The 23,689-nt window shown below is 43.4% G+C and overlaps 2 protein-coding genes across 19 annotated transcripts in view; one reads left to right on the plus strand and one right to left on the minus strand.

Moving 5' to 3' along the window:
* Positions 1-22,378, minus strand: part of ECD (ecdysoneless cell cycle regulator) — a 45,577-nt gene extending 23,199 nt beyond the window's left edge. For 2 of the 3 annotated variants that reach the window (XM_070057826.1, XM_002718423.5), the window contains exons 1-8: positions 22,145-22,378; positions 20,865-21,079; positions 18,629-18,746; positions 9,894-9,981; positions 9,602-9,780; positions 7,857-8,049; positions 7,227-7,355; positions 3,405-3,533 (exon numbers count right to left, since the gene is read on the minus strand). In XM_070057826.1, the coding sequence (XP_069913927.1) occupies positions 3,405-3,533; positions 7,227-7,355; positions 7,857-8,049; positions 9,602-9,780; positions 9,894-9,981; positions 18,629-18,746; positions 20,865-21,069 (1,041 nt within the window). In that variant the 5' untranslated portion in view covers positions 21,070-21,079; positions 22,145-22,378. The remainder of the gene's footprint in view (positions 1-3,404; positions 3,534-7,226; positions 7,356-7,856; positions 8,050-9,601; positions 9,781-9,893; positions 9,982-18,628; positions 18,747-20,864; positions 21,080-22,144) is intronic. The other variant, XM_070057827.1, reaches the window with a different exon arrangement.
* FAM149B1 (family with sequence similarity 149 member B1) overlaps positions 22,373-23,689 on the plus strand; it is a 50,954-nt gene continuing 49,637 nt past the window's right edge. For 7 of the 16 annotated variants that reach the window (XM_070057837.1, XM_070057830.1, XM_070057839.1 and 4 more), the window contains exon 1: positions 22,373-22,491. Coding sequence is in view for 6 of the 16 variants with exons in the window: in XM_070057828.1 (XP_069913929.1) it covers positions 22,599-22,645 (47 nt within the window). In the remaining 10 variants the exon portion in view is untranslated. Of the gene's footprint in view, positions 22,646-23,689 lie in introns of all 16 variants that reach the window. The other 9 variants (XM_002718422.5, XM_008269963.4, XM_008269967.4 and 6 more) reach the window with 4 other exon arrangements.

Raw genomic sequence — 23,689 nt, forward strand, 5'->3', positions numbered from 1 at the left:
GAGAAATAGAAGACATTAAAAAATGGAAAAACCTTCCATGTTCTTGGATTGGAAGAATCAATATCATCAAAATGTCCATACTACTGAAAGCAATTTACAGATTCAATGTGATACCAATCAAAATATCAAGAACATTCTTCTCAGATCTAGAAAAAATGATGCTAAAATTCATGTGGAAACATAAGAGACCCTGAATAGCTAAAGCAATCTGGCTTCACAATACCAGATTTCAAGACATACTACAGGGTGGTTATCATCAAAACAGCCTGGTACTGGAACAAAAAATAGACATGTAGACCAATGGAACAGAATACAAACTCCAGAAATCAACCATGCATCTACAACCAACCAACCAATCTTTGATAAAGGAGCTATAATCAATCCCTGGAGCAAGGACAGTCTCTTCAACAAATGGTGCTGGGAAAACTGGATGTGTGTGTGCACAAGTATAAAACTTAACCCCCTTCCTTACACCCTACACAAAAATCTACTCAAAATGGATCAAAGAACTAAATCTATGACTTGATACCATCAAATTAATAGAGAATACTGGGGAAACTCTGCAAGACATTGGTATAGGCAAAGACTTCTCAGAAAAGACCCCAGAAGCACAATCAAAGCCAAAATTGACAAATGGGATTACATCAAGCTGAGAAGCTTCTGCACTGCAAAAGAAACACTCAGCAAAGTGAAGAGACAAACTACTCAATGATAAAGGGTTAATATCCAAAATCTATAAAGAGCTCAAGAAATTCAACAGCAAAACAAACAATCCAGTTATAAAATGGGCAAAGGATTTGAACACATTTTTCCATAGAGGAAATTCACACGGCCAACAGACACTTGAAAAAATTCTCAAGATCACTAGCCATCAGGGAAATGTAAATCAAAACCACCATGAGGGGTCAGCGCCGCGGCTCACTAGGCTAATCCTCTGCCTTGCAGCGCCAGCACACCGGGTTCTAGTCCCGGTCAGGGTGCCGGATTCTGTCCTGGTTGCCCCTCTTCCAGGCCAGCTCTCTGCTGTGGCCAGGGAGTGCAGTGTAGGATGGCCCAAGTACTTGGGCCCTGCACCCCATGGGAGACCAGGAGAAGTACCTGGCTCCTGCCTTCGGATCAGCGCAGTGCGCCAGCCGCAGCAGCCATTGGAGGGTGAACCAACGGCAAAGGAAGACCTTTCTCTCTCTCTCTCACTGTCCACTCTGCCTGTCAAAAACAAACAAACAAACAAACAAAAAACCATGAGGTTGCATCTCACCCAAGTTAGAATGGCTCTCATATAGAAATCAATAAACAACAAATGCTGGCTTGGATGTGAGGGAAAAGGTATCCTAATCCACTGTTCGTGGAAAAGTAAACTGGTGCAGCTGCTTTGGAAGACAGTATGGAGATACCTTGGAAATCTGAATATAAACCTATCATCTGATCCAGCCATCCTAGTCTGGGGAATTCACCCAAACCAAAAGAAATCGCATATGAAAGAGTTATCTGTACCTCCATGTCCATTGCAGCTCAACTCAAAATAGCTAAGATATGGAATTAACCCAGATGGATAAAGAAAATATGGTATAGACAGACAGACAGACAGACTATAGACAGACAGACTGTGGAGTACTACTCAGCTATAAAAATAAACAAACAAATAAATAAATAAATCCTGTAGTTTGCAACAAAATGGATGCAATCAGAAACCATTATACTAGGATAGGTGCTGCGGTGTAGTGGGCTAAACCCTCTGCCTGTGGCACTGGAATCCCATATGGATACCAGTTCAAATCCTGGCTGCTGTTCTTCTGATTCAGCTCTTTGCTACAGCCTGGGAAAGCAGTAGAAGATGGCCCAAGTGCTTTAGACCCTGCACCAGCATGGAAGACCTGGAAGAAGTTCCTGGCTCGTTTCAGATCAGCTCAGCTCCAGCCGTGCGGCCATCTGGGGACTGAACCAGCAGGTGGAAGACTCTTCTCTGTCTCTCCCTTTACTGTGACTCTACCTCTCAAATAAATAAATAAAATGTTTAAAAATTAAGAGATGATTAGAGAAAAAATCAAGTTAAAAAAAAAAAGGAAACAATTATACTTAGTGAAATAAGCCAGTCCCCAAAGAGGCAGATATCACATGTTTTCCCTGATCTGGGGTAACTAAAAAAGTACTTAAAAAAGTAACATAATGGGCTGGCGCCGCGGCTCACTTGGCTAATCCTCTGCCTACGGCGCTGGTACTCTGGGTTCTAGTCCTGGTTGGGGTGCTGGTTCTGTCCTGGTTGCTCCTCTTCCAATCCAGCTCTCTGCTGTGGCCCAGGAGGGCAGTGGAGGATAGCCCAAGTGCTTGGGCCCTGCACCCGCATGAGAGACCAGGAGGCACCTGGCTCCTGGCTTCAGATAGGCACAGCGCACCAGCTATAGCAACCACTTGGGGGGGTGAACCAACAGAAAAGGAAGACCTTTGTCTCTGTCTCTAACTCTGCCTGTCCAAAAAAAAAAAAAAAAAACAGTAATGTAATGTACTGGAGTAAACTGGACACTTTGAGATTGGATGATTGTTTACAGCCTTTGTCTCTTCTGTTGAGGAACAATGTTTTTTCTTCACACTACTTGTTGAACTCTTTACTTAGTGTAAAGTTAACTACATGAATGTTAAGTAAATTCAAAGTAGATCTTTGTAAAAATAAAAATTAAGAGTGATAATGGAAGAGGGAGAAAGAAGGGTTGAAGCATGGGCAGGCGGGAGGGTGGGGTGATCCTAAATCCATATATAGGAAATACATACATACATATATATATACATACATACATACATATATACAGTATGTAAACATATACTATGTTCCTAAATCTGTACATAGGAAATACATGAAACTTGTATAACTTAAAAAAAAAAAAAAAGTTCACAGACAGCCTTCATTACCACCTTTGAAGACCCTGAACAACACTAAACTCTCCCTTGGGGACAGCACTGTGGCAAAGCAGGTAAATCTGCTGCCTGCAGTGCCAGCATCCCTTATGGACATCAGTTCCGAGTCCCAGCTGCTCCACTTCTAGTCCAGCTCTCTACTATAGCATGGGAAAGCAGTAGAAGATGGCCCAAGTCCTTGGGGTCCTACATTCACGTGAGAGACCCGGAAGAAGCTCCTGGCTTTGGATTGATGCAGCTCTGGCCGTTGCAGCCAATTGGGGAGTGAACCAGTGGATGGAAGACCTCTCTCTGTCTGCTTCTCCTCCTCTATCTGTGTCATTCTTTCAAATAGATAAATAAATCTTAAAAAAAAAAAAAAAAAGAAAAGAAAAGTCTCCCTAACTCTGGCTTCTACAATTATGCTACACATTTAATGTGAACCAAGGGACTTTAAATTACTGGTTTGAATTTCCCTGGATTATACACTTCAAAATATACACGGCAAATCTTACCTTAAAGTAATCATTCTTTTTCAGACTCTTGAGGAAACTGGCCCAGAGTGGTGAGGTAGTCTTGAGGGATTTCTTGGAGTCAGAAAAATGTGGGCTACATTTGGAGCATAAGATCTCAAATCCATGAGCCTAAATAAGACAGAATTTTGATTACGAAATACTGCTTTTTTTTTTTAAGTATCACCTTCCTACTTTCTTTCCATTTAGCAACACTCACTAACTAGACAATATGTGCATGTGGACATTTACAACACTTAGAATTTTATGAAAAACTTGAACTTATTTCCAAGTTCCCAATATCTATTGAATACTAAAAATCAAAAAGGAATAAAAATGACAAAAAAAAAAAAGGTCCCTGTTCTCTTCAAAGAGATTCTTCCTCTAACTAGAAAACTAGAAATTGGGGTGGCATTTGGCACAGTGGCTATCACTCAGGAAGTTGGCATCCCATATTGAAGTGCTTAAGTTTGAGTTCCCACTCTGCTCCCAGTGCCAGCTTCCTGCTAATGCAGAGGGCTGGGTGGCAACAGGTGAAGCTGACTCCCTGCAACCCATATGGGACACCTAGATTAAGTTCTCAGCTTCTGGCTTTGCCCCTGCCCAGCCCTGGCTACCATGTTCTTGATTTTGAGGAATGAACCAGCTGAATGGGAGACTTCTCTATCTCTGGCTTTGAAATAAATAAAACTAGAAATATAAATTTATTTCTTGTGTGATTATAAAACAGCTTACCAAGATTTCTTCTCTAACATAAAGTACAGAGCATGCTCTCAGACGTTATAGAGAGGGAATCACTTCATTTTAACAGACCTCTGACTAAAAAAATATAGTAGATACACATGGTAAGATAATTCTAACAGGGACCTTCCCTGACTATTCTAGAGGAATTTGGTACCCACTTCTTACATATATATATATATATTTTTTTTTGACAGGCAGAGTGGACAGTGAGAGAGAGACAGAGAAAAAGGTCTTCCTTTGCCGTTGGTTCACCCTCCAATGGCCGCCGCAGCTGGCGCACCACGCAGATCCAAAGGCAGGAGCCAAGTACTTATCCTGGTCTCCCATGGGGTGCAGAGCCCAAGCACTTGGGCCATCCTCCACTGCACTCCCTGGCCACAGCAGAGAGCTGGCCTGGAAGAGGGGCAACCGGGACAGAATCCGGCGCCCCAACCGGGACTAGAACCTGGTATGCCGGCGCCGCTAGGCAGAGGATTAGCCTATTGAGCCGCGGCACTGGCTGCACTTCTTACATATTCTTTGAGAAATAATCTATGCACTCAAGCAAGTACCTGTGAATAGCAGCATACATACTATTCTGCACTTTGCTACTTTACTTTTTTACACTCGGCCATGTACTTGGGTAATCATTTCAAATGCGAAAAATTTATTCATCTCACTTTGTGTACAGACCATAACTGATTTAAATATGCTCCACTAACAGTCATTTAAATGATTTCTAGTCTTACTATTACAAATAATGCTGTCATTAATATGCTTATATACTTCAGGGAAAATGCATATTATGAAAACAATGTATTTCATAATTTTTTATAACAAACACATTTTAATTCCATTTTCCATGAACTTTTTGAGGTACTGTCATATGTTTTTGTGCACACAAAGAAAACAGGCAGGATAAATTTCTAGAAGTGAAAATGCTGAGAAGAGTTTGTACATTCTAAACACTGATAGATATTGCAAATGTTCTCGTAAGAAACTGAATTAACTGATATTCCCTTCACAATGTCTGAGGGGCCGGTGCTGTGGTGTAGTGGGTAAAGCTGCTGCCTGCGGCGCTGGCATCCCATATGGGCTCCATTTCTAGTCCCAGCTGCTCCTCTTCCAATCCAGCTCTCTGCTATGGCCTGGGAAAGCAGTAGAAGATGGCCCAAGTCCTTGGGCTCTTGCACCCATGTGGGAGACCCAGAGGAAGCTCCTGGCTCCTGGCTTCAGACTGGCTCAGCTCCAGCCATTGCAGCCATCTGGGGAGTGAACCAGCAAATGGAAGACTTTCTCTGTCTCTCTCTCTCTCTCTGCCTCTCTGTAACTATGCCTTTCAAATAAATAAACCTTTTAAAAAAATGTTTGAACTTATCTTTTTCTATATATATATTCTCAATAAGCCAGTATATATTATCAAATATTTTGATAACTTGCCAATTAATGGTGAAAATATTATTTTGTAGCTTTATTTTTATTTATTATTTCATTTATTTGAAAGACAAAGAGACAGACAGTGAAAAGACAAACAGAATGACCACCTATCTACTGGCTCACACCCCAAATACCTGCAACAGCTGGGGCTGGGCAAAGCTGAGGCCAGGAACCAGGAACTCGGTATAGATATCCCAAGTATGTGGCAGTGACCCAAGTACTTGAGCCATCACCTGCTGCCTCCCAGTGCATATTTAGCAGGAAACTGGGATGAGAAGCAGAGCTGGGACTCGAATTCAAGCACTCCAATATGGAACTCAGGCATCCCAAGTGGCATTTTAACTGCTACACCAAATGCCTTGCCCCTATCTTGTAACTCTGCATTGCATTGCTTTTATTATGAGCAAGGCTCAAAATTTTTATGTGTCAAATTAAAAGTCATTTTTATTACTTTTTCTCTGGACTACTTGTTCATAGTTTCTGAAAATTTCCCTTTTAAAACTTCGTTTTTGAGAGAGGGAGACAGGAACAGAGATGGATAGAGAGCTCCCACCTGCTGATTCACTAACCAAATGCTTTCCTAACAGCCAGAGCAGGGCCAAGGCCGACTCAATTCAGGTCTCCCATGTGGTAACAGGAACTCAATTACCTGAGCCAGCACTGCTGCTTGCCAGAGGCTGCAGTCAGAAGCCAGAGGCTCCACTCACACTCAGATACTCTGATACAGGATGTGGGCTTCTTAGCAACTTAACTGTTAAGCCAAAATGACTGTCCATGAACATCTTTAATTAACTGGGATTATTTTCTTCATATTGAGTTATAGGAACACTTTATATATTAGAGATGTCATTTATTTTCATGTAAATTACAAAGGTTGCTATCTTATGGGGTTTTTCTTTTTCATACTTAATTTTTACTTAATCAAATTTATCAGTCTTTTTTTTAACAGCTTCCAGTTTCAGGTCTACATAGGACTTTCCTATTCAGATTATAATAAATTCTCTTGTGTTTTATTTCAAATTTTATGGTTTAATTTCTACACTTATATATTTGATACCATTAGAATTTATTTTAGTATAGTGTGGGGAATCAATTTTAATTTTGCAGATGGCTTCACAGCTATCCTATCACCATCTACCCATTAGTCCACTATTACTGTTTGTTTGTTTGTTTGTTTGTTTATTTATTATTATTTTTTTTTTGGACAGGCAGAGTGAATAGTGAGAGACAGAGACAGAGAGAAAGGTCTTCCTTTTACCGTTGGTTCACCCTCCAATGGCCGCCACAGCTGGCGCGCTGCGACTGGTGCACCGCGCTGATCCGAAGGCAGAAGCCAGGTGCTTCTCCTGGTCTCCCATGCGGGTGCAGGGCCCAAGCACTTGGGCCATCCTCCACTGCCTTCCCGGGCCACAGCAGAGAGCTGGTCTGGAAGAGGGGCAACCGGGACAGAATCCGGCACCCTGACTGTGACTAGAACTTGGTGTGCTGGCGCCGCTAGGTGGAGGATTAGCCTATTGAGCTGCGGCGCCAGTCTACTATTTATTTTAAAACACCACATTTCACTATAAAAATAGGGTAAATTTTATAGTTTCTATGCTGTGCCATTATTCTATTACAAACCCTTTCACGTTGAGCTTGGAAATAATATTTTCAGTTTGACATTACCAACTTCATGCCCAATTCATGGGCTCGGTACTGGGGATGAGATGGAGGAGGCAGCCCGTATCCACTCCGCCGGTCAGGCACAAACCTCTGTTGTACCAACTGTGCATACAGACATTTAGTGAAAGTGACCTGAGATTGGAACACAAAATACATGAAAATCTGAATATTATGCCATACCTAAATATAGTAGTAAGTCCATTTATGAGCATCATTTTATATAAAATACAAAGAAGATCTAACCTATTCAATACCTAATTGTTTTCAATAACAACTTTTTGGGGACATAACTCACATAAAATTTATCTTACAGCTGACATTTTAGTTATCACTGGTAGAATACTTATTATTAGTTACATTATATAGATTAGTGGGGAAGATGAACTTATTGTTAAGAAAGAAATAATTATAGGAATAGGGATAAAATGGTCAAAACAGGAAATACTGAGATATAAAATGGGGAGTTTGGTCTCTTGAAAACTTTCCTCTACTGTGTGGAGAAAAAGAAAAATAAACACATTAACTTGCTATGAGGAAAATGAGTATTTCCAACTTTATTTCTAGAGAATTAAAATGATATATCTAACTATTTTTGCAGAGAGAGAAACTAAACGACCAAGAAGGATATCTTACCGATGTCATTATTCGTGTTTCAGGCAAAAATGTCTTAAAAACACGACAGGCTCGCAGATCAATGGGGTCCCGCAGGTAGAACGCCTGGACCGCTGCAGCCACCAGTCTGGGGCACTGCTTCAGTACTGCTGCAATGCCAGCTGGAAGGAAGCAGTGTGCTCTATGAAGGGAGGCTTCAATTTTTCCTGGGTACCTGTGACAGTTAACATAGTTAAGTTTGCTTTATGAGATGTAAATATCTAGAATTCTTATACTATTAATATCTTGTCTTGCTTTATCAAAATTGAGATCTAGAGAATGACAAGAAAAGTTAAAAATAAGACTATATACTTAGGACTGCAGGAAAGAAAAGAAGGAAAAAGAAAATGTTGGGGGGAGAGGCTGGCACTGTGATATAGTAGGCTAAGCCTCTGCCTAAGATGCTGGCATTCCATATGGGCGCTGGTTCGTGCCCTGGCTGCTCCTCTTCCAATCCAGCTCTCTGTTAATGGCCTGGGAAAGCAGTAGGAGATGCCCCAACTGCTTGGGCCCCTGAACCCATGAGGGAGACCTGGAAGAAGCTCCTGGCTCCCGCCTTTGGATGGGCCTAGTTCTAGCAGTTGTGGCTATTTGGCATTGAATCAGCACATGGAATACCTCTCTCTCTGTCTCTGCTTCTCTCCATCTGTAACTCTGCCTCCCAAATAAATAAGCAAATCTTAAAAAAAAAAAAAAAAAAAAAAAAAAAAGAGAGAGAGAGAGAGAGGAGAGAAGAAAATATGGAAGAAATGGAAAGGGATTATGACATCATCTCAAAAAAACCCAAAAAATTATTACAAAAACACGTTGGAATAAGGATAAAGTCAGTCTATTCCTCTAAAAAAGCAGTACAGTAAACAAAGTTAGAGTTTTAAAATATTTTTAAAAGATTATTTATTTAAAAGTCAGAGTTACACGGAGAGAGAAGGAGAGGCAGAGAGAGAGAGAGAGAGAGAGAGAGAGAGAGAGGTCTTCCATTCACTGGTTCACTTCCCAGTTGGCCACAACAGCTGGAGCCATGCCGATCCAAAGCCAGGAGCCAGGAGCTTCTTCCAGGTCTCCCACATGGGAGCAGGGACTCAAGGATTGGGCCACTTTCTACTGTTTTCCCAGGCCATAGCAGAGAGCTGGATCAGAAGTGGAGCAGCCAGGACTCAAAATGGTGCCCCCATACGTGATGCCAGCACTGTAGGCGGTGGCTTTACCGGCTATGTCACAGTGTCGGCCCTGACTTCTACTTGTTTAAGCTTCAAAATCTGCAAGTTTGCAGTCAGTACTGTGGCATAGTAGATAAAGCTGCAGCTTGCGGCGCTGGCATCCCATATGGGTGCCAGTTCAAGACCAGCTGCTCCACTTCCGATCCGGCTCCCTGCTAATGTGCCTAAGAAAGCAGCACAGGATGGCCCAAGCAGTTGAGTCCCTGCATCCGGAAGAATCTCCTGGCTCCTGACTTCAGATTGGCTCTGCTCTGGCTGTTGCAGCCATTTGGGAAGTGAATCAGTGGACAGATCTTCTCTCCATTTCTCTTCCTCTCTCTCTAACTCTGCCTTTCAAATAAATGAATAAATCTTCAGAAAAAACAGTCTGTAAGTTTGTTAGTCAATTTCATAAAGAGGGATGCAGACAATATAGGAATTAGCATTAATTCCATTAATCTAGGTGAAAAACTTGAGCTGCACTAAAACAAAAGGCTCCTTAACGAGCAACGGAAGTGGTGTCTTTCTTACCCTCTGATGCGCCTGTTTACAGCAGCTCGTATAGATTCTGAAGCCACAACTTTTTCCAGATGTGTTGAGATTATATCCAATGCCTGTGGGATTGTTGGGGGTGAAGTGGGTAACCAGGATTCTGCTCCAGGTTTCCTTGGTGCAGGAATAATGCACAACTCCCCATGGTGGAAAAACACCTGGAAAATGGTACATTTTAATTTTCATAGTGGGCAATGGCAAATTCTAGGTACATATGAAAATAATGCAAAATATTTTTATGCTTGTAATTTTTCTAAACAGATAAACTTACCCTGTTGGCACTATTATCAGGATCTAACCATTTAGGGAGAAAGTCAGCAGCTTCTATTAACAAGAATTCACCATCATTGTCTTCAATCCTAATGCAAAAGAAGTTGCAATTCGGCATTCAAAAACAACACATTTGTTAGCAAACAGAACAGTTTCATGCTAATATATTTCTCCTTCTTCTTTGTAAATATTTGAGAATGCACTATGTGCTGACTGCTCTAAGAAAGTACAATATTTGGAACACCATCATTAAGCACTGAAAGAAACTATAAGATATTAAGGAAAGGATGGACAGTCTAGAGGAAAAGATGTCCATGTCTCACATTTCAGTGCCTGGCTCCAGCATCTGACTACAACTTCCTTCTAATGCAGACCTGGGGAGGCAATGGTGATAGCTCAAGTAATTAGGGTCCTGCAACCCACATGGGAGACCGGAATTGAGTTTCTAGCACTGGCTTTGGCTTGGCCCAGTACTAGCTATTGGGACCATACAGGAATGAACCAGCAGATGGGAGCTTTTTCTGTCTCTGCCTCTTAAACAAATAAATAAATAAACACATTTTTAAAAAGATTATAAGGAGAGATTAGAGAAAGATGGTAAAATGAGAAAAAAGTTGATAAATAATCATAAACAATACCAGATGAAAATGTGAAAACACACAAAATAATTTTATAGGATTTCAAAAGAAGAAAAAAAAACAGGAAAGATTAGGAAAATCCGTATGTAAGAGGTGTTATTTGGGCCTTGAAAGATAAATTCTTTTGCTCCATATGTTATCACTTCTTTTGTACAGGTAATACATGCACATGATCAAAAATATTTTAAAATATGTAAAAAGTTAAAGAATGAAAAAGTCTTCATGTTACTTCTGAACCTAGTGGCTAAATTCCTATCCCCCTCACTGCTGGTTCTTTTACATGCTTCTACAGTTTGCTTATGTTTAATCTAACTAGCAGAAATGCATACTCTTTTTTCTTAATTAAATAAGTTTTCGTTTATTTGAAACACAGAGACAGTGAGAGAAACAAAGACACAGACAGTCCTCTCACCAGCTGGTTTGCTCCTCAAATGCCCACGCCCAGTATATTCTTATTCTCCCTTCTTTTTACACAAAAGATAGTATATTTTACATACCATCCTGTCATTTTACACTTAAAACTTTTCTTTTTTATTTGAGTCACAAAGACAGAGTTCTCATTCACTGGTTCACTTCCCAAATACTCCTAACAGCAGGGCTGGGGCAGGTTGAAGCCAGAAGCTGGTTACTTAATCCAGGTGTCCCACTTAAGTGGCAGGAATCCAACTACTTGAACTATCACTGCTGCCTGCCTGGATCTGCAGGAGCAGGATGCTGAAATCAGAAGCATAATCAGGACTTAAACCCAGGCACTCTGATATAAGACAAACGTTTCCCAACTGGTGTCTTAACCACTAAGCCAAAGACTGAAGCCTGCCCTGTCTTTTTTTTCCACTATTAATGTGTAGAGAGATAAAGAGAAAGGAGAACTGTTCTTGGAGGCTAGAGGCAACAGCGTAAGCAAAACCCTGGAGGGCTTTATTAGTCACTTAAGGTAGATACTGGGAGAACAAAAACTTTAGTGAAGAACAAGACAAAAAAAGCACAGTGATATCACCGTGTGAACAGCTTTAAAAATCCTTGGCAAAACTAATGAGAATGTGCATGGCTTTTAGGCAAAAAAAAGTTTTTTTTTTATTTTATTTTATTTTTTACACCAACAAAGCAAAGAGAAAAAAGTTAAAGGTTTTAGAGCAGGGTAGTAAAATGATTAGAACTGTAACTGAGAACTATTAATCTGGCAGGGACATAGAGGAAGTATCCTGTCTTTTTTATTTTTTTCTAAAAAACTGAGAAAACAGTCAATGCTTAGAATTTAAAGAGCTCTATGGACTTGTTAAAATATGAACCATCATTTTATAAACAAACATCTGCATATAAGAGGTATCCCCCCTACCATTATTGCTGTAAAAATATAAACTGTTTTAGTTATTGCTTATTTAAAAATCTCATTTGCCCCTTTAAATATCATTACTTAGATATTATTGCTGGGGTTAGGTGCTAAGTACAGGCATTAAGACATGGCTTAGGACAACCACATCTCATACTGGAACAACTGGGTTTCAGTATGATTCTACTCGTGATTCCAGCTTCCTGCTATTGTACTTTCTGGGAGGCAGCAGGTGATGGTTGAAGTAGTCAAGTCCCTGTTATTCAGGTGGGAAACTTGGATTGAGTTCCTGGCTCCTGGCTTTGGCCTGATCCAGCTCTGGCTGTTGTAGGTATTTGGAGAGTGAGTCAGCAGATCTCTATTTTTCTTTCAAATAAATAAATAATTTTCAAAAAGATATTATTGCTAATTATTTTAGGCATGGTACCAGTGTTTAAATGAGTGCTTTACTGTACAACAGGATTAATACAGTTAATAACAATGTATTGTATTCTTGAAAATACCTATGGTTTTTTTTGCTTAAAGATTTATTTATTTATTTGAAAGAGTTATACTGAGAGAGAAGGAAACACAGAGACAGAGAGAGAGAGAGAGAGAGAGAGAGAGAGGTCTTCCATCCGATGGTTCACTCTCCAATTGGCCCCATTCGGGTGCAGGGGCCCAAGGAATTGGGCCATCTTCCACTGCTTTTCCAGGCCATTGCAGAGAGCTGGATCAGAAGTGGAGCAGCCAGGACTTGAACCTGCAGGCGGTAGCCTCACCTGCTAGGTCACAGCACCGACCCTCATCTCCATTATGTTTTAATAGTTCTTACAAGGGCTAGCACTGTGGAAGTAGCAGGTGAAGCCACCGCCTGCAGGTTCAAGTCCTGGCTGCTCCACTTCCAATGCAACTCTCTGCTATGGCCTAGGAAAGCAGTACAAGATGGCCCAAGTCCTTGGGCCCCTGCACCTGAGTGGAAGACCTGGAGGAAGCTCCTGGCTCCTGGCTTCGGATTGGCACAGTTATGGCCGTCGTGGCCAACTGGGGAGTGAACCATTGGATGGAAGACCTCTCTCTATCTGCCTCTCCTCTCTTTGTGTAACTCTTTCAAATAAATAAATAAATCTTTAAAACAAAAAAAGTTCTTACAACCAAAAAAAACTTGATAAGTAATGTATATGTCAGTTAGCTCAATTTAGCCATCCCACAATGTACATATATTTCTCTTTTTTTAAATGAACAAGGATTCGAAATTAGGGTGGATGCTTTTTTTTTTTTTTTAAGATTTATTTATTTGAAAGACAGAGAGTTACACAGAGAGGTAGAGACAGAGAGAGAGGTCCTCCATCCACTGGATCACTCCCCAGATGGCCACACGGCCAGAGCTATGCCAATCCGAAGCCAGGAGCCAGGAGCTTCTTCCAGGTCTCCATGTGGGTGCAGGGGCCCAAGGAATTGGGCCATCCTCTACTGCTTTCCCAGGCCATAGCAGAGAGCTGGATTGGGAGTGGAGTAGCTGGGGCTTGAACCAGTGCCCATATGGAACACCAGCACTTCAGCAGAGGTCTTTAACTTGTTAAGCCACAGCACCAGCCCGAAGAGTTTTTCTTTCTTTCCCTTTTGTTTTTTTAAGGATTTATTTATTTATTTGAGAGGAAGAGTTACAGAGAGAGTTAGAGAGAGAAAGAGAAAGAGGTTCACTCTCCAAATGGATGCAACAGCTGGAACTGGGTGCGAGCCAGGAGCTTCTTTAGGTGCCCATATGAAATGCCAGCACCGCAGGTGTCAGCTTTACCCACTATGCCATAGTGCTGCCCTGAGTTTTTACTTCTTAAAGATTTACATCCAGTATTTTAAGGATCAAATGGCAAAGCAGTGGAGATTTGCTTTAATCTTATTTTATTTTTTTAAAGATTTATTTATTTATCTGAAAGGCAGAATTACAGAGAAAGACGGGGAGGCAGAGAGAAAAAGATCATCTGTTTCACTCGCCAAATGGCCACAATGTCTGGAGCTGGGCCAGTGAAAGCCAGGAGCCAGTAGCTTCTTCCAGGTCTCTCACGTGGGTGCAGGGGATCGAGCTCTTGGGCCAGCTTCTACTGCTCTCCCAGGCACATTAGCAGGGAGCTGGAGTAGAAGTGGAGCAGCCGGGATTCAAACCAGCATTTATATGGGATGCTAGTATTGTACTCCGCAGCTTAACCCGCTATACCACTAAGCCAGCCCCTAAAATAACCTTGTAATCTGTTAGTGGAGAGAACAATATAGACAAAAAAATAATGATCATGAGTTGATCACTGTTGAAGATGAGTGATAGATACATGTGGGTTGATTCTTTCCACTTTTATGTATGTTTAAATTTCAACAGTAAGGAGTAGACAGTCAGCCTAGCAGTTCAGATGGGTGTGCCCCACATCAGAGTGCTTGGGTTTGATTCCTAGCTCTGGCTCTTTTTTTTTTTTTTTTTTTTTTTTTAACAGGCAGAGTGGACAGTGAGAGAGAGAGACAGAGAGAAAGGTCTTCCTTTTGCCGTTGGTTCACCCTCCAATGGCTGCTGGGGCCAGCGCGCTGCAGCCGGCGCACCGTGCTGATCCGATGGCAGGAGCCAGGTGCTTCTCCTGGTCTCCCATAGGGTGCAGGGCCCAAGTACTTGGGCCATCCTCCACTGCCCTCCCGGGCCACAGCAGAGAGCTGGCCTGGAAGAGGGGCAACTGGGACAGAATCCAGTGCCCCGACTGGGACTAGAACCCGGTATGCCGGCGCCGCAGGCAGAGGATTAGCCTAGTGAGCTGCGGCGCTGGCCAAGCTCTGGCTCTTGATTCCAGCTTTCCACCAATATAGAAATTGGGAGGTAGTAGTGACAGCTAATGTAACTGGGTCACTGCAACCCACATGGGAGACCTGGATTGCATCCCTGGTTCCCAGCCCCTGTCTTTGGCCCATCTGGTGAGTGAACCAATGGATGGGAGAGATCTCATTCTTTTTCTCTCTGCCTCTAAAATAACTTTTTTAAAGATTTATATTTATTGATTTGAAAGGCAGAGTTACAGGAGTGAGGGGAGAGACACAGAGAAAGAATCTTTCATCTCTTGTTTCACTCCCCAAATGGCCCCAACAGCCAGAGCTGGACTAGACCAAAGCCCAAAGCCAGGAGTTTCTCGGGTCTTCCATGTGGGTGCAGGGGCCCAAGGACTTGGACCATCTTTCGCTGCTTTCCCAGGTGTATTAACAGGGAGCTGGATCAGAAGTGGAGAAGCCAGGACTCTTAACTGGCACCCATGTGGAATGCTAGTGTTGCAAGCAATGGCTTTACCCACTACGCCACAGCACCGGCCCCTAAAATAAATTTTTTTTTTTTTTTTAATTTTAATCTGCCGGCGCCGCGGCTCACTAGGCTAATCCTCCGCCTTGCAGCGCCAGCACACCAGGTTCTAGTCCCAGTTGGGACACCGGATTCTGTCCCGGTTGCCCCTCTTCCAGGCCAGCTCTCTGCTGTGGCCAGGGGGTGCAGTGGAGGATGGCCCAAGTGCTTGGGCCCTGCACCCCATGGGAGACCAGGAGAAGTACCTGGCTCCTGCCATCGGATCAGCGTGGTGCGCCAGCCGCAGCGCGCCAGCCATGGCGGCCATTGGAGGGTGAACCAACGGCAAAGGAAGACCTTTCTCTCTGTCTCTCTCTCTCTCACTGTCCACTCTGCATGTCAAAATAAAACAAAAAAATTTTTAATCTAATCATAAAAACTTTTAAAGAGTTTTTCCCCCTTCTCTTTGGTTCTGCTGGGGAAGAGGTCAGGTGGGTAGGAAAACGATCAAAACTTGGGGGATGGGCAGGCGCCGTGGCTCAGTAGGCTAATCCTCCGCCTAGTGGCGCCGGCACACCGGGTTCTAGTCCTGGTTGCCCCTCTTCCAGGCCAGCTCTCTGCTATGGCCCGGGAGTGCAGTGGAGGATGGCCCAAGTGCTTGGGCCCTGCACCCGCATGGGAGACCAGGAGAAGCACCTGGCTCCTGGCTTCAGATCAGCACGGTGTGCCGGCCACAGTGCGCCAGCCGCAGCGGCCATTGGAGGGTGAACCAACGGCAAAAGGAAGACCTTTCTCTCTTTCTCTCTCTCACTGTCCACTCTGTCTGTAAAAAAAAAAAACAAAAAAACAAAAAACAAAAAAAACACCCACAACAACAACAACTTGGGGGATGACTAGGAAAACTAGTAACATAAGTGGGTGAAGCACCCTCTGCTGGCAGTATTTGGTAATTACAGACAAGTATATGATGGTCATTTTCTAAATCTGCATCAGAATGTAGTGTTACCTACTCTGTTGTCTATAATACTGTTCACTGTTTCTCTCTTTTAAACATTTTATTTATTTATTTGAGAGGCAGAGTTACAGACAGTGAGAGGGAGAGACAGAGAGAAAGGTCTTCTTTCCGCTGGTTCACCCCCCAAATGGCTGCAAAGGCCAGAGCTGGGCCAATCCGAACCCAGGAGCCAGGAGCTTCTTCATGGTCTCCCATGCGGGTACAGGGGCCCAAGTACTTGGGCCATCTTCTACTGCTTTCCCAGGCCATAGCAGAGAGCTGGATTGGAAGAGGAACAGCTGGGACTAGAACCAGCACCCATATGGGATGCCAGATTAGCAGGCAGAATAACCTACTGTGCCACAGCACTGGCCCCTCACTGTTTCTCTTTAAACTTCTGTTTGATTTCTCGAAAAATACAGCCATAATCTAGTATAGGAAGACATTAAAGAAACCCATCTAATATGCATATATGTGTATGCAATCAGTTTTTTAAAATTTATTTAAAAAGCGGAAAGAGATCGACCAATCATTCACCCACTGGTTTATTTCCCAAAAGGTCACAACAGCCAGGGTTGGGCCAGGTCAAAGCCAGAAGCCAGGAACTACATGCTGGTCTCCCACATGAGTGAAAGGGACTCAAGTACTTGGGCTACCTTTCCAGGCACATTAGCAGGAAGTTGGATTAGAAAGGGGCAGCAAGGACTATGACCCAGCATTCTTATATGGGCGGTCAGTGTCACAAGTGGCCGCTCATCCCACTGTGCCACAGTGCTGGCTGCTGATTTTAAATTGTATTTTTAGGGCTGGTGCTGTGGCATATCAGGTAAAGCTGCTGCCTGCAGTGCCAACATACCATACTGGTTCCAGAATAGGCCCCTCCACTTCCAATCAAGCTCTCTGCTATGGCCTGCGAAAGCAGTAGAAGATGGCCCAAGTCCCTGAGCCCCTGCACCCATGTGGAGACCTAAGAGAACTTCCTGGATCCTGGTTTCAGATTGGCCCAGCTCCAGTCATAGTGGCCATTTGGGAATGAACCCAAGGATGGAAGACCTCTCTCTCTCTCTGCCTTTCAAATAAATAAATAAATCTTTAAATAAATAAATAGTTTTTCCAAAGGTCCACAAGAAATTTAATAGTGATTACTTCTCAGAAGCTAGAGCAATATAATCTTATGTACTGTTTGAACTTTGTTAACATGTAATTGTTCTTTCATAGTTAGAATTTAAAACCTAAAACAAGTAGATTTTATTTGAAATCTCTTGTGAAATGAACTCTCCCATAACATTTTAATTCTTTCTTAAGAAAATAAGTCTCGGGGCTGGCGCTGTGGCATAGTGGGTAAAGCCACCACCTGCAGTGCCAACATCCCATATGGGCACCAGTTTGGGTCTCGGCTGCTCCACTACCAATATGGTTCTCTGCTATGGCCAGGGAAAGCAGAAGATGGCCCAAGTGCTTGAGCTCCTGCACCCACGTGGGAGATCCAGAAGAAGCTCTTGGCTCCTGGCTTTGGATCAAGCCAGTTCTGCTAGTTACAGCCATTTGAGGAGTGAACCAGCAGATGGAAGATTCTCTCTCTCTCTCTCGCTGCCTCTGCCTCTCTGTAACTCTGCCTTTCTTATAAATAAATAAATCTTATAAAAAAAAGAAGTCTCAAGAGGATAAAACCCAGGCGCTTTTAAAATCTGTGCCACATTTATACTGTTTCCACCACATTACACACCAAAAAAAGGATAAGAATGTCGTGTCTCAGCAGCTTATATCCCCACCTGCAGCCCCAGCATCCCTTATGGAGGCTGGTTCAAGTCTCAAGTCTCAGCTGCTCCACTTCCAGTCCAGCTCCCTAATACTGTGCCTCGAAAGGCAGCAGAAAATGAACTATGTGCTTGGGCCCCTACATCCATGTGGGAGACCCAGAAGCAGCTCCTGGCTGCTGGCTTTGGCCTGGCCCAGCCCTAGACATTGCATCCATTTTGGGAGTGAACCAGCAGATGGAAGACCTCTCCCTCTATCCTTCTCCCTCTCTCTCTAACTCTAACTTTCAAAGAAATAAAATAGATCTTTTAAAAAAGTAGTCACAGGGCTGGTGCTGTGGCATAGCAGGTGAAGCCACCGCCTGCAGTGCCAGCATCCTATATGGGCACCAGTTTGAGACCCGGTTGCTCCACTTCCTATCCAGCTCTCTGCTATGGCCTGGGAAAGCAGTAGAAGATGGCCCAAATCCTTGGGCCCCTGCACCCACGTGGGAGACCTGGAAGAGGCTACTGGCTCCTGGCTTTGGATCAGCGCAGCTCCGGCTGTTGTAGCCAACTGGGAAGTGAATCAGCGGATGGAAGACCTCTCTCTCTCTGTCTCTGCCTCTCCTTCTCTCTCTGTGTAACTCTGACTTTCAAAGTAAATAAATAAATCTTTAAAAAATAAATAAATAAAGCAGTCACTTAAATTCAATAATATAATTCCTTTAGAATAATTTTAAAAATTACAATACCTTGCTACTAATTCTGGAAATTCCTTTGTAATCTGCTTTATTAAATAAACAATAAACCATTCATCCTCAATGTTATCCCCAAACTTTGTCATACCGAAGATATGAGCAGGAACATCTCCTAAAAACAAGAGGAAAGCAACTATATAACTAGATAAATAAACATACATTTGATCATTCCATTGAATAAAATGTTCACTGACTATGTTCCAAGTATTATACTGGGACCTGGGCTGCAATCCTGAACAAGACATAAGATGCCTACCCTTGAGGAGCTTGGGTCTCAAACAAGAGATAGACAACGAAAATCATCTCGAAACAAGACGACGAACTCTAGAACAAAGTATGCACAAAGGGCAATGTGAGCATAAAGGAGGTGGTATTCGAGCTATGCTCTCCTGGGGGAATGACCAGAGGTGAGTTCTCCAGGGAGAAGAGTATGTGCAAAGGCACAGAGGTATAATAGGCAGCTGAATATTCTGGGAATATCAGGAAGCTACAGTTACATGGAACAGAAATTTCAGAACAAGTATGCTATCTACAAATACACAGAAATGAAACACACTTTAAACAAATGAGTCAGAGAAGAAATCACGAGGGAAAGTAGAAAATACCGTTTTTCTAATTTAATGAATGCATTTTTACATAGATGCAACTTTAGGAATGCAGTGGTTCTTTCCCTCAAGCCCCTCACCCCGCTCCCTTCCCGAAAATATCTTAAGACAAATGAAAACAAAAGCACAATTTACCAAAACTTACAAAATTTGATGGAAGCAGTGCTAAAATAGAAATATATAGTTGTGAAAGATCTCAAATCAACAACTTAATTTTACACCTCAAAGAACTAGAAAAAGAACAAACAAAACCCAGGATTATCCAGGGTTATTATATTTAACCCAGGATTATTATAATGAAATAATAACGATTACAGAAGATAAAAGAAACAGAAATGAAAAATAATAGAAAAACAAAGTTGAGGGTTTTTATATACTACATCAACAAAATAAACTATTAACTAGAGTAATTTGTTGTTTTTAAACAAAGACTCAAATAACTGAAACCAAAAGTGAAAGAAGGGACATTAACAACCTGTGCCACACAAACAACAAGAATTAAAAGAGAATACGATGAACAACTATATGCTGACAAACTGGATGACCTAGGAGAAACAGACACGTTTCTAAAAACACACAATCAATCAAATCTGGATCATGAAGAAATAAAAATCTGACCCAATCTGTAACTAGTAAAGAGATGGAATCAATAATCAAAGACCTCCTAACAAAGAAATGCCCTGGACCAGATGGTTTCACTGGAAATGTTGAGTCCTGGCCACTCCACTCTCTGCTAATGTACCTGAGAAGGCAGTGGAAGGTGGCCCAAAGGAGAACTTGATGGAATCCCAGGCTCTGGGCTTCAGCATGTCCCAAAACTGGCAGTTATAGCCATTTGGGGAATGAACCAGCAGATGGAAGATCTCTCTCTCTCTCTCTTCTTTGTCTTTCCCTCTGCCTCTGACATTCTGCCTTCCGAATAAACAAACAGTCTCTCAAATAAAGGAAAGTAGCAAAAAATAAACAGTAGGGAAGACACTTAGCAATAACAGATCTGCATGAAACCGAGAGACCGACTGTCAGTCTGACAAGAGTGCAGGCTCCTGATCTCAACCAGGTGCCCTCATACATCACTATGTGATCAAGCCGTCAAGCCTTGGCCACCGCCCACGACTCACTCTCATAAAGCTGTAAGCAGCCACAGAACACAGCGCTATATTTTGCCAAATATTGGATCTCAAACACCACAACACAGGGCAGCAGTGAAGGAAACTCAAAATGCTTCCTCCTGGCAAATCATGGTCAGAAAGCATAGCTATTTCTCTTTGCAAGTCAGGAAAAGCTGTTCCTAGATCCTCACCAAAACAACTCAGGAAGACTGAGTAATAGTAAAAGGACTCTGATTAAGGAAGCCAAATGTCTGAACCTGATTTATCTGTGTACGTAGATATATTATGGCATAATAAAGTAATTTTCAAAACAATGGGCATGGATGTAGTAATGTTTAGTATATGACAGTTCTTAAGGTAATAACTATTAGAAAGTTTTCATCAATATGAATAAAACAAAAAAATTTTAAGTTTAAGGGTTCAAATATATATGAGAAAGCATCATTAATCTAAAAAATTAAGGATACAATTCTCTTCTTGACAACGCTGAATGAGGTATGGGTGATTTTTTTTTACCTTTCCCAGGTTTATATCTGAGATTGAAAGGTTGATTCTGCCAGATATAGGAGACCAGCATGGGAGCAAACTGGGTCATGATCCTTTCAATAGACTTCTCAAGAATCTCTTTATGCTTTTCTGGGTCCCTTCGTTCATCTGGTATCAGGAACAGGCGGTACTCCACTGTGTCTTCCACGGTGGCAAGCTTCATGTTTTCCTCCATTTTTTGAAAACTATGTTTAAAGTTTCAATAATATAAATCACAGACATAGAAAAATGTTGGCTGTTTTCCAAAATTCAATTATCCACAAACCATCATCATAGCTTTTGCCTTGACCATGTACCACCTACAGTAACATTTATTTAATGACATTTATTCAATGACATTTTATATTTAAAAATGTTCTTTATATATGAAAGTATGTTAAACTTTGGTATAATGTAATGAGCAAAAACGCAGGATCACATTCCCAAATTAACAGTCCGTAACACTAAAATTTTACACGTTTGCCCTTGTGCTAGCAGTGGTGTGGGTTAACACTTTGAGAAGCACTGCACTGGCATTCACTGTTCACATACAACCGTAAGTCCCAGCTCATCACTAATGAGTAGCATGACTTGAGCCACTTCAGTGTTTCTTTCTGGGGCTTTTTAACTGCATGATGGACGTGTCACTCCACCAGTTCTGCTATTTAAGTGCAATAAAGAGCAATCTCTCTTGCTCTGTAGAATCCACCTGTTCCCCTTACGATGGACAGTGTATGGCACAGAAAAACCCAAAACTGCAGAACATTCCGGTCCTGTGTCTCACCCCAAAAATAACTGGCCCAAGACTCTTGCTCCTAGCTGTCTGTCCTAAACGTGCCCCCTTTCCGAGTCTCAGAGGCTGCACCCCGGGATACTACGAGGAACTTTCCTTACAAACAGGCGGCGAGGACCACGCCACCGCAGCGCCGGAACCCTCACCCTGGCTCGGCTTCCTAACGCCCTGAGAAAGAACCTGCACCTTCTATCCCGACGCCGCTCACCACAGTCTGTCCCAATCACCATTCTGCCTTTCAACCTACAGGGACAAATACTTCTGCACACCCACCCCATAACACCAAGCACCCCCTCATCATTCAGACTGCAGTGTATCCGGACTGGAAGAAGCTTGAGGTCACTCGGGCCAACGCCTCACTGTAAATGAGAAAGCCCGGGGCACAGGAACAGAAGCCACCAAGCAGCAGCGGCCCGACCTCTTCGCTCAGCCTACGCTCCCTCCTTCCACCTGACAAAATGAAGTCAAATCCGCTTACGGTTCTAGGGCCTCTTCTGCACCTTCTCTGCGGCGGCACCTTTCCTCGGCCGCTTCTTCTACTGTGTGAGCTGGTCGAGAAGCTGTCACCAGCCGCCACAGCCTGGTCCAGGCTCGGCTACCCGCCGGAGCTCAGGCCAGCCAAAACCGCTTTAAATTAGCGCCCGCTCAGTTTCCGGAACCTTCGGTGTCGTCACTGCCGCGCGTCGGCCGGAGCATTGGGTAGGTGCCCGGCTGTCACGTCACTTCCGCCCCCCACGGGGACGCTGGGAGGTCGGCGGACTGAAGAGGAGGGGATCCTGGGGAGGTGGCAGTCCGGAGTCTAGGCGACGGGGCGAGACGGGGCCGGTAGGTGGCGGGAGGGGGCCGGGCCGGAGCCGGCGGGAGGGCCAGGCCCGGAGGCCCCCACCCTGGCGTGCCCGCCCCGGCCGCGGCTGAGGAGGAGGAGGAGGAGGATGATCTCCAGATACACTCGGAAGGCCGTGCCACAGAGCTTGGAGCTGTGAGTGGACTGCTCAGCCACCCCAGCCGGGGCCGGGGGAGGCTGAGGCGGACTGCGGGCGCTGCGGGGCCCCTTCTTGGCCAGGCCTGCGCTCCTTTCCTTTTCCACGGCTGGGGGGAGAAAAATTCTCTTTGGAATTCGCTTCTCCCAGCCCTGCTGGACGCTGCCCCTTGTCCTTCCGTCTCCAACTGGGGTCCTGTCACTTGCACCTGCCCAACTTCTTGGACTGTAAATTCTGAATTTAGGGACTGGGTTTCCTGAGGCCACAGTCAATGGCCATTTAAGTTGAATCTATCTAGTGCCAGACACCGCGCAAAAGCTGTTTGCATGCATTTAATCCTATCGACAAGGATATTAGATTGGGACTACGGTTTTGCACATTCTACAGATAAAGATCCCAGAAGGAAGTATTGTAGCACGCCACAGACTACACAGCGAGCTGAGAAGCACAAACCTAGTGTAGCTCTTGATTCTGAAGCCTGAGGTCTAAACCATCACACACACTGCCGCCCTGTGCAATTACTCAGAAGCCGTGAGGGTCGGTTTTGCTTTTGAGACTTCAGAAATGTATCTGGCTTAAAGACCCAATTCCTCCCACTAGTGAAGTGTACCAAGTAGAGTGTCTTATATTCATTAATGCTTTTCACTTTCAAAAGGATGGACACTTTTTGATAGTTAATAATTACTGTAAAATACACATGATTATAGATTGTTTTTCAGAAAATGAAATTTTTTCAGAAAGGGTACACATTTGAAGATTATATAACCAGGGGCCAGCGTTGTTAAGCTGCCACCTGCAATGCAGGCATCCTGGCTGCTCCACTTCCTATCCAGCTCCCTGCTAATGCACTTGGGAAAGCAGTGGAAAATGGCCCCAAGGCCTTGGGCCCCTGCATATTCACATGGGAGACCCAGAAGAAGCTTCAGCCTGGCCCTGGCCCACCCCCAGCCATTGCAGCCATTTGTAGAGTGAACCAGTGGATGGAAGATTCTCTCTCTCTCTCTCTCTCTCTCTCTAACAATGCCTTTCAAATAAATAAATTC

Source organism: Oryctolagus cuniculus, chromosome 15 (genome assembly GCF_964237555.1).
Source record: "Oryctolagus cuniculus chromosome 15, mOryCun1.1, whole genome shotgun sequence".
NCBI classification, from domain to species: domain Eukaryota; kingdom Metazoa; phylum Chordata; class Mammalia; order Lagomorpha; family Leporidae; genus Oryctolagus; species Oryctolagus cuniculus.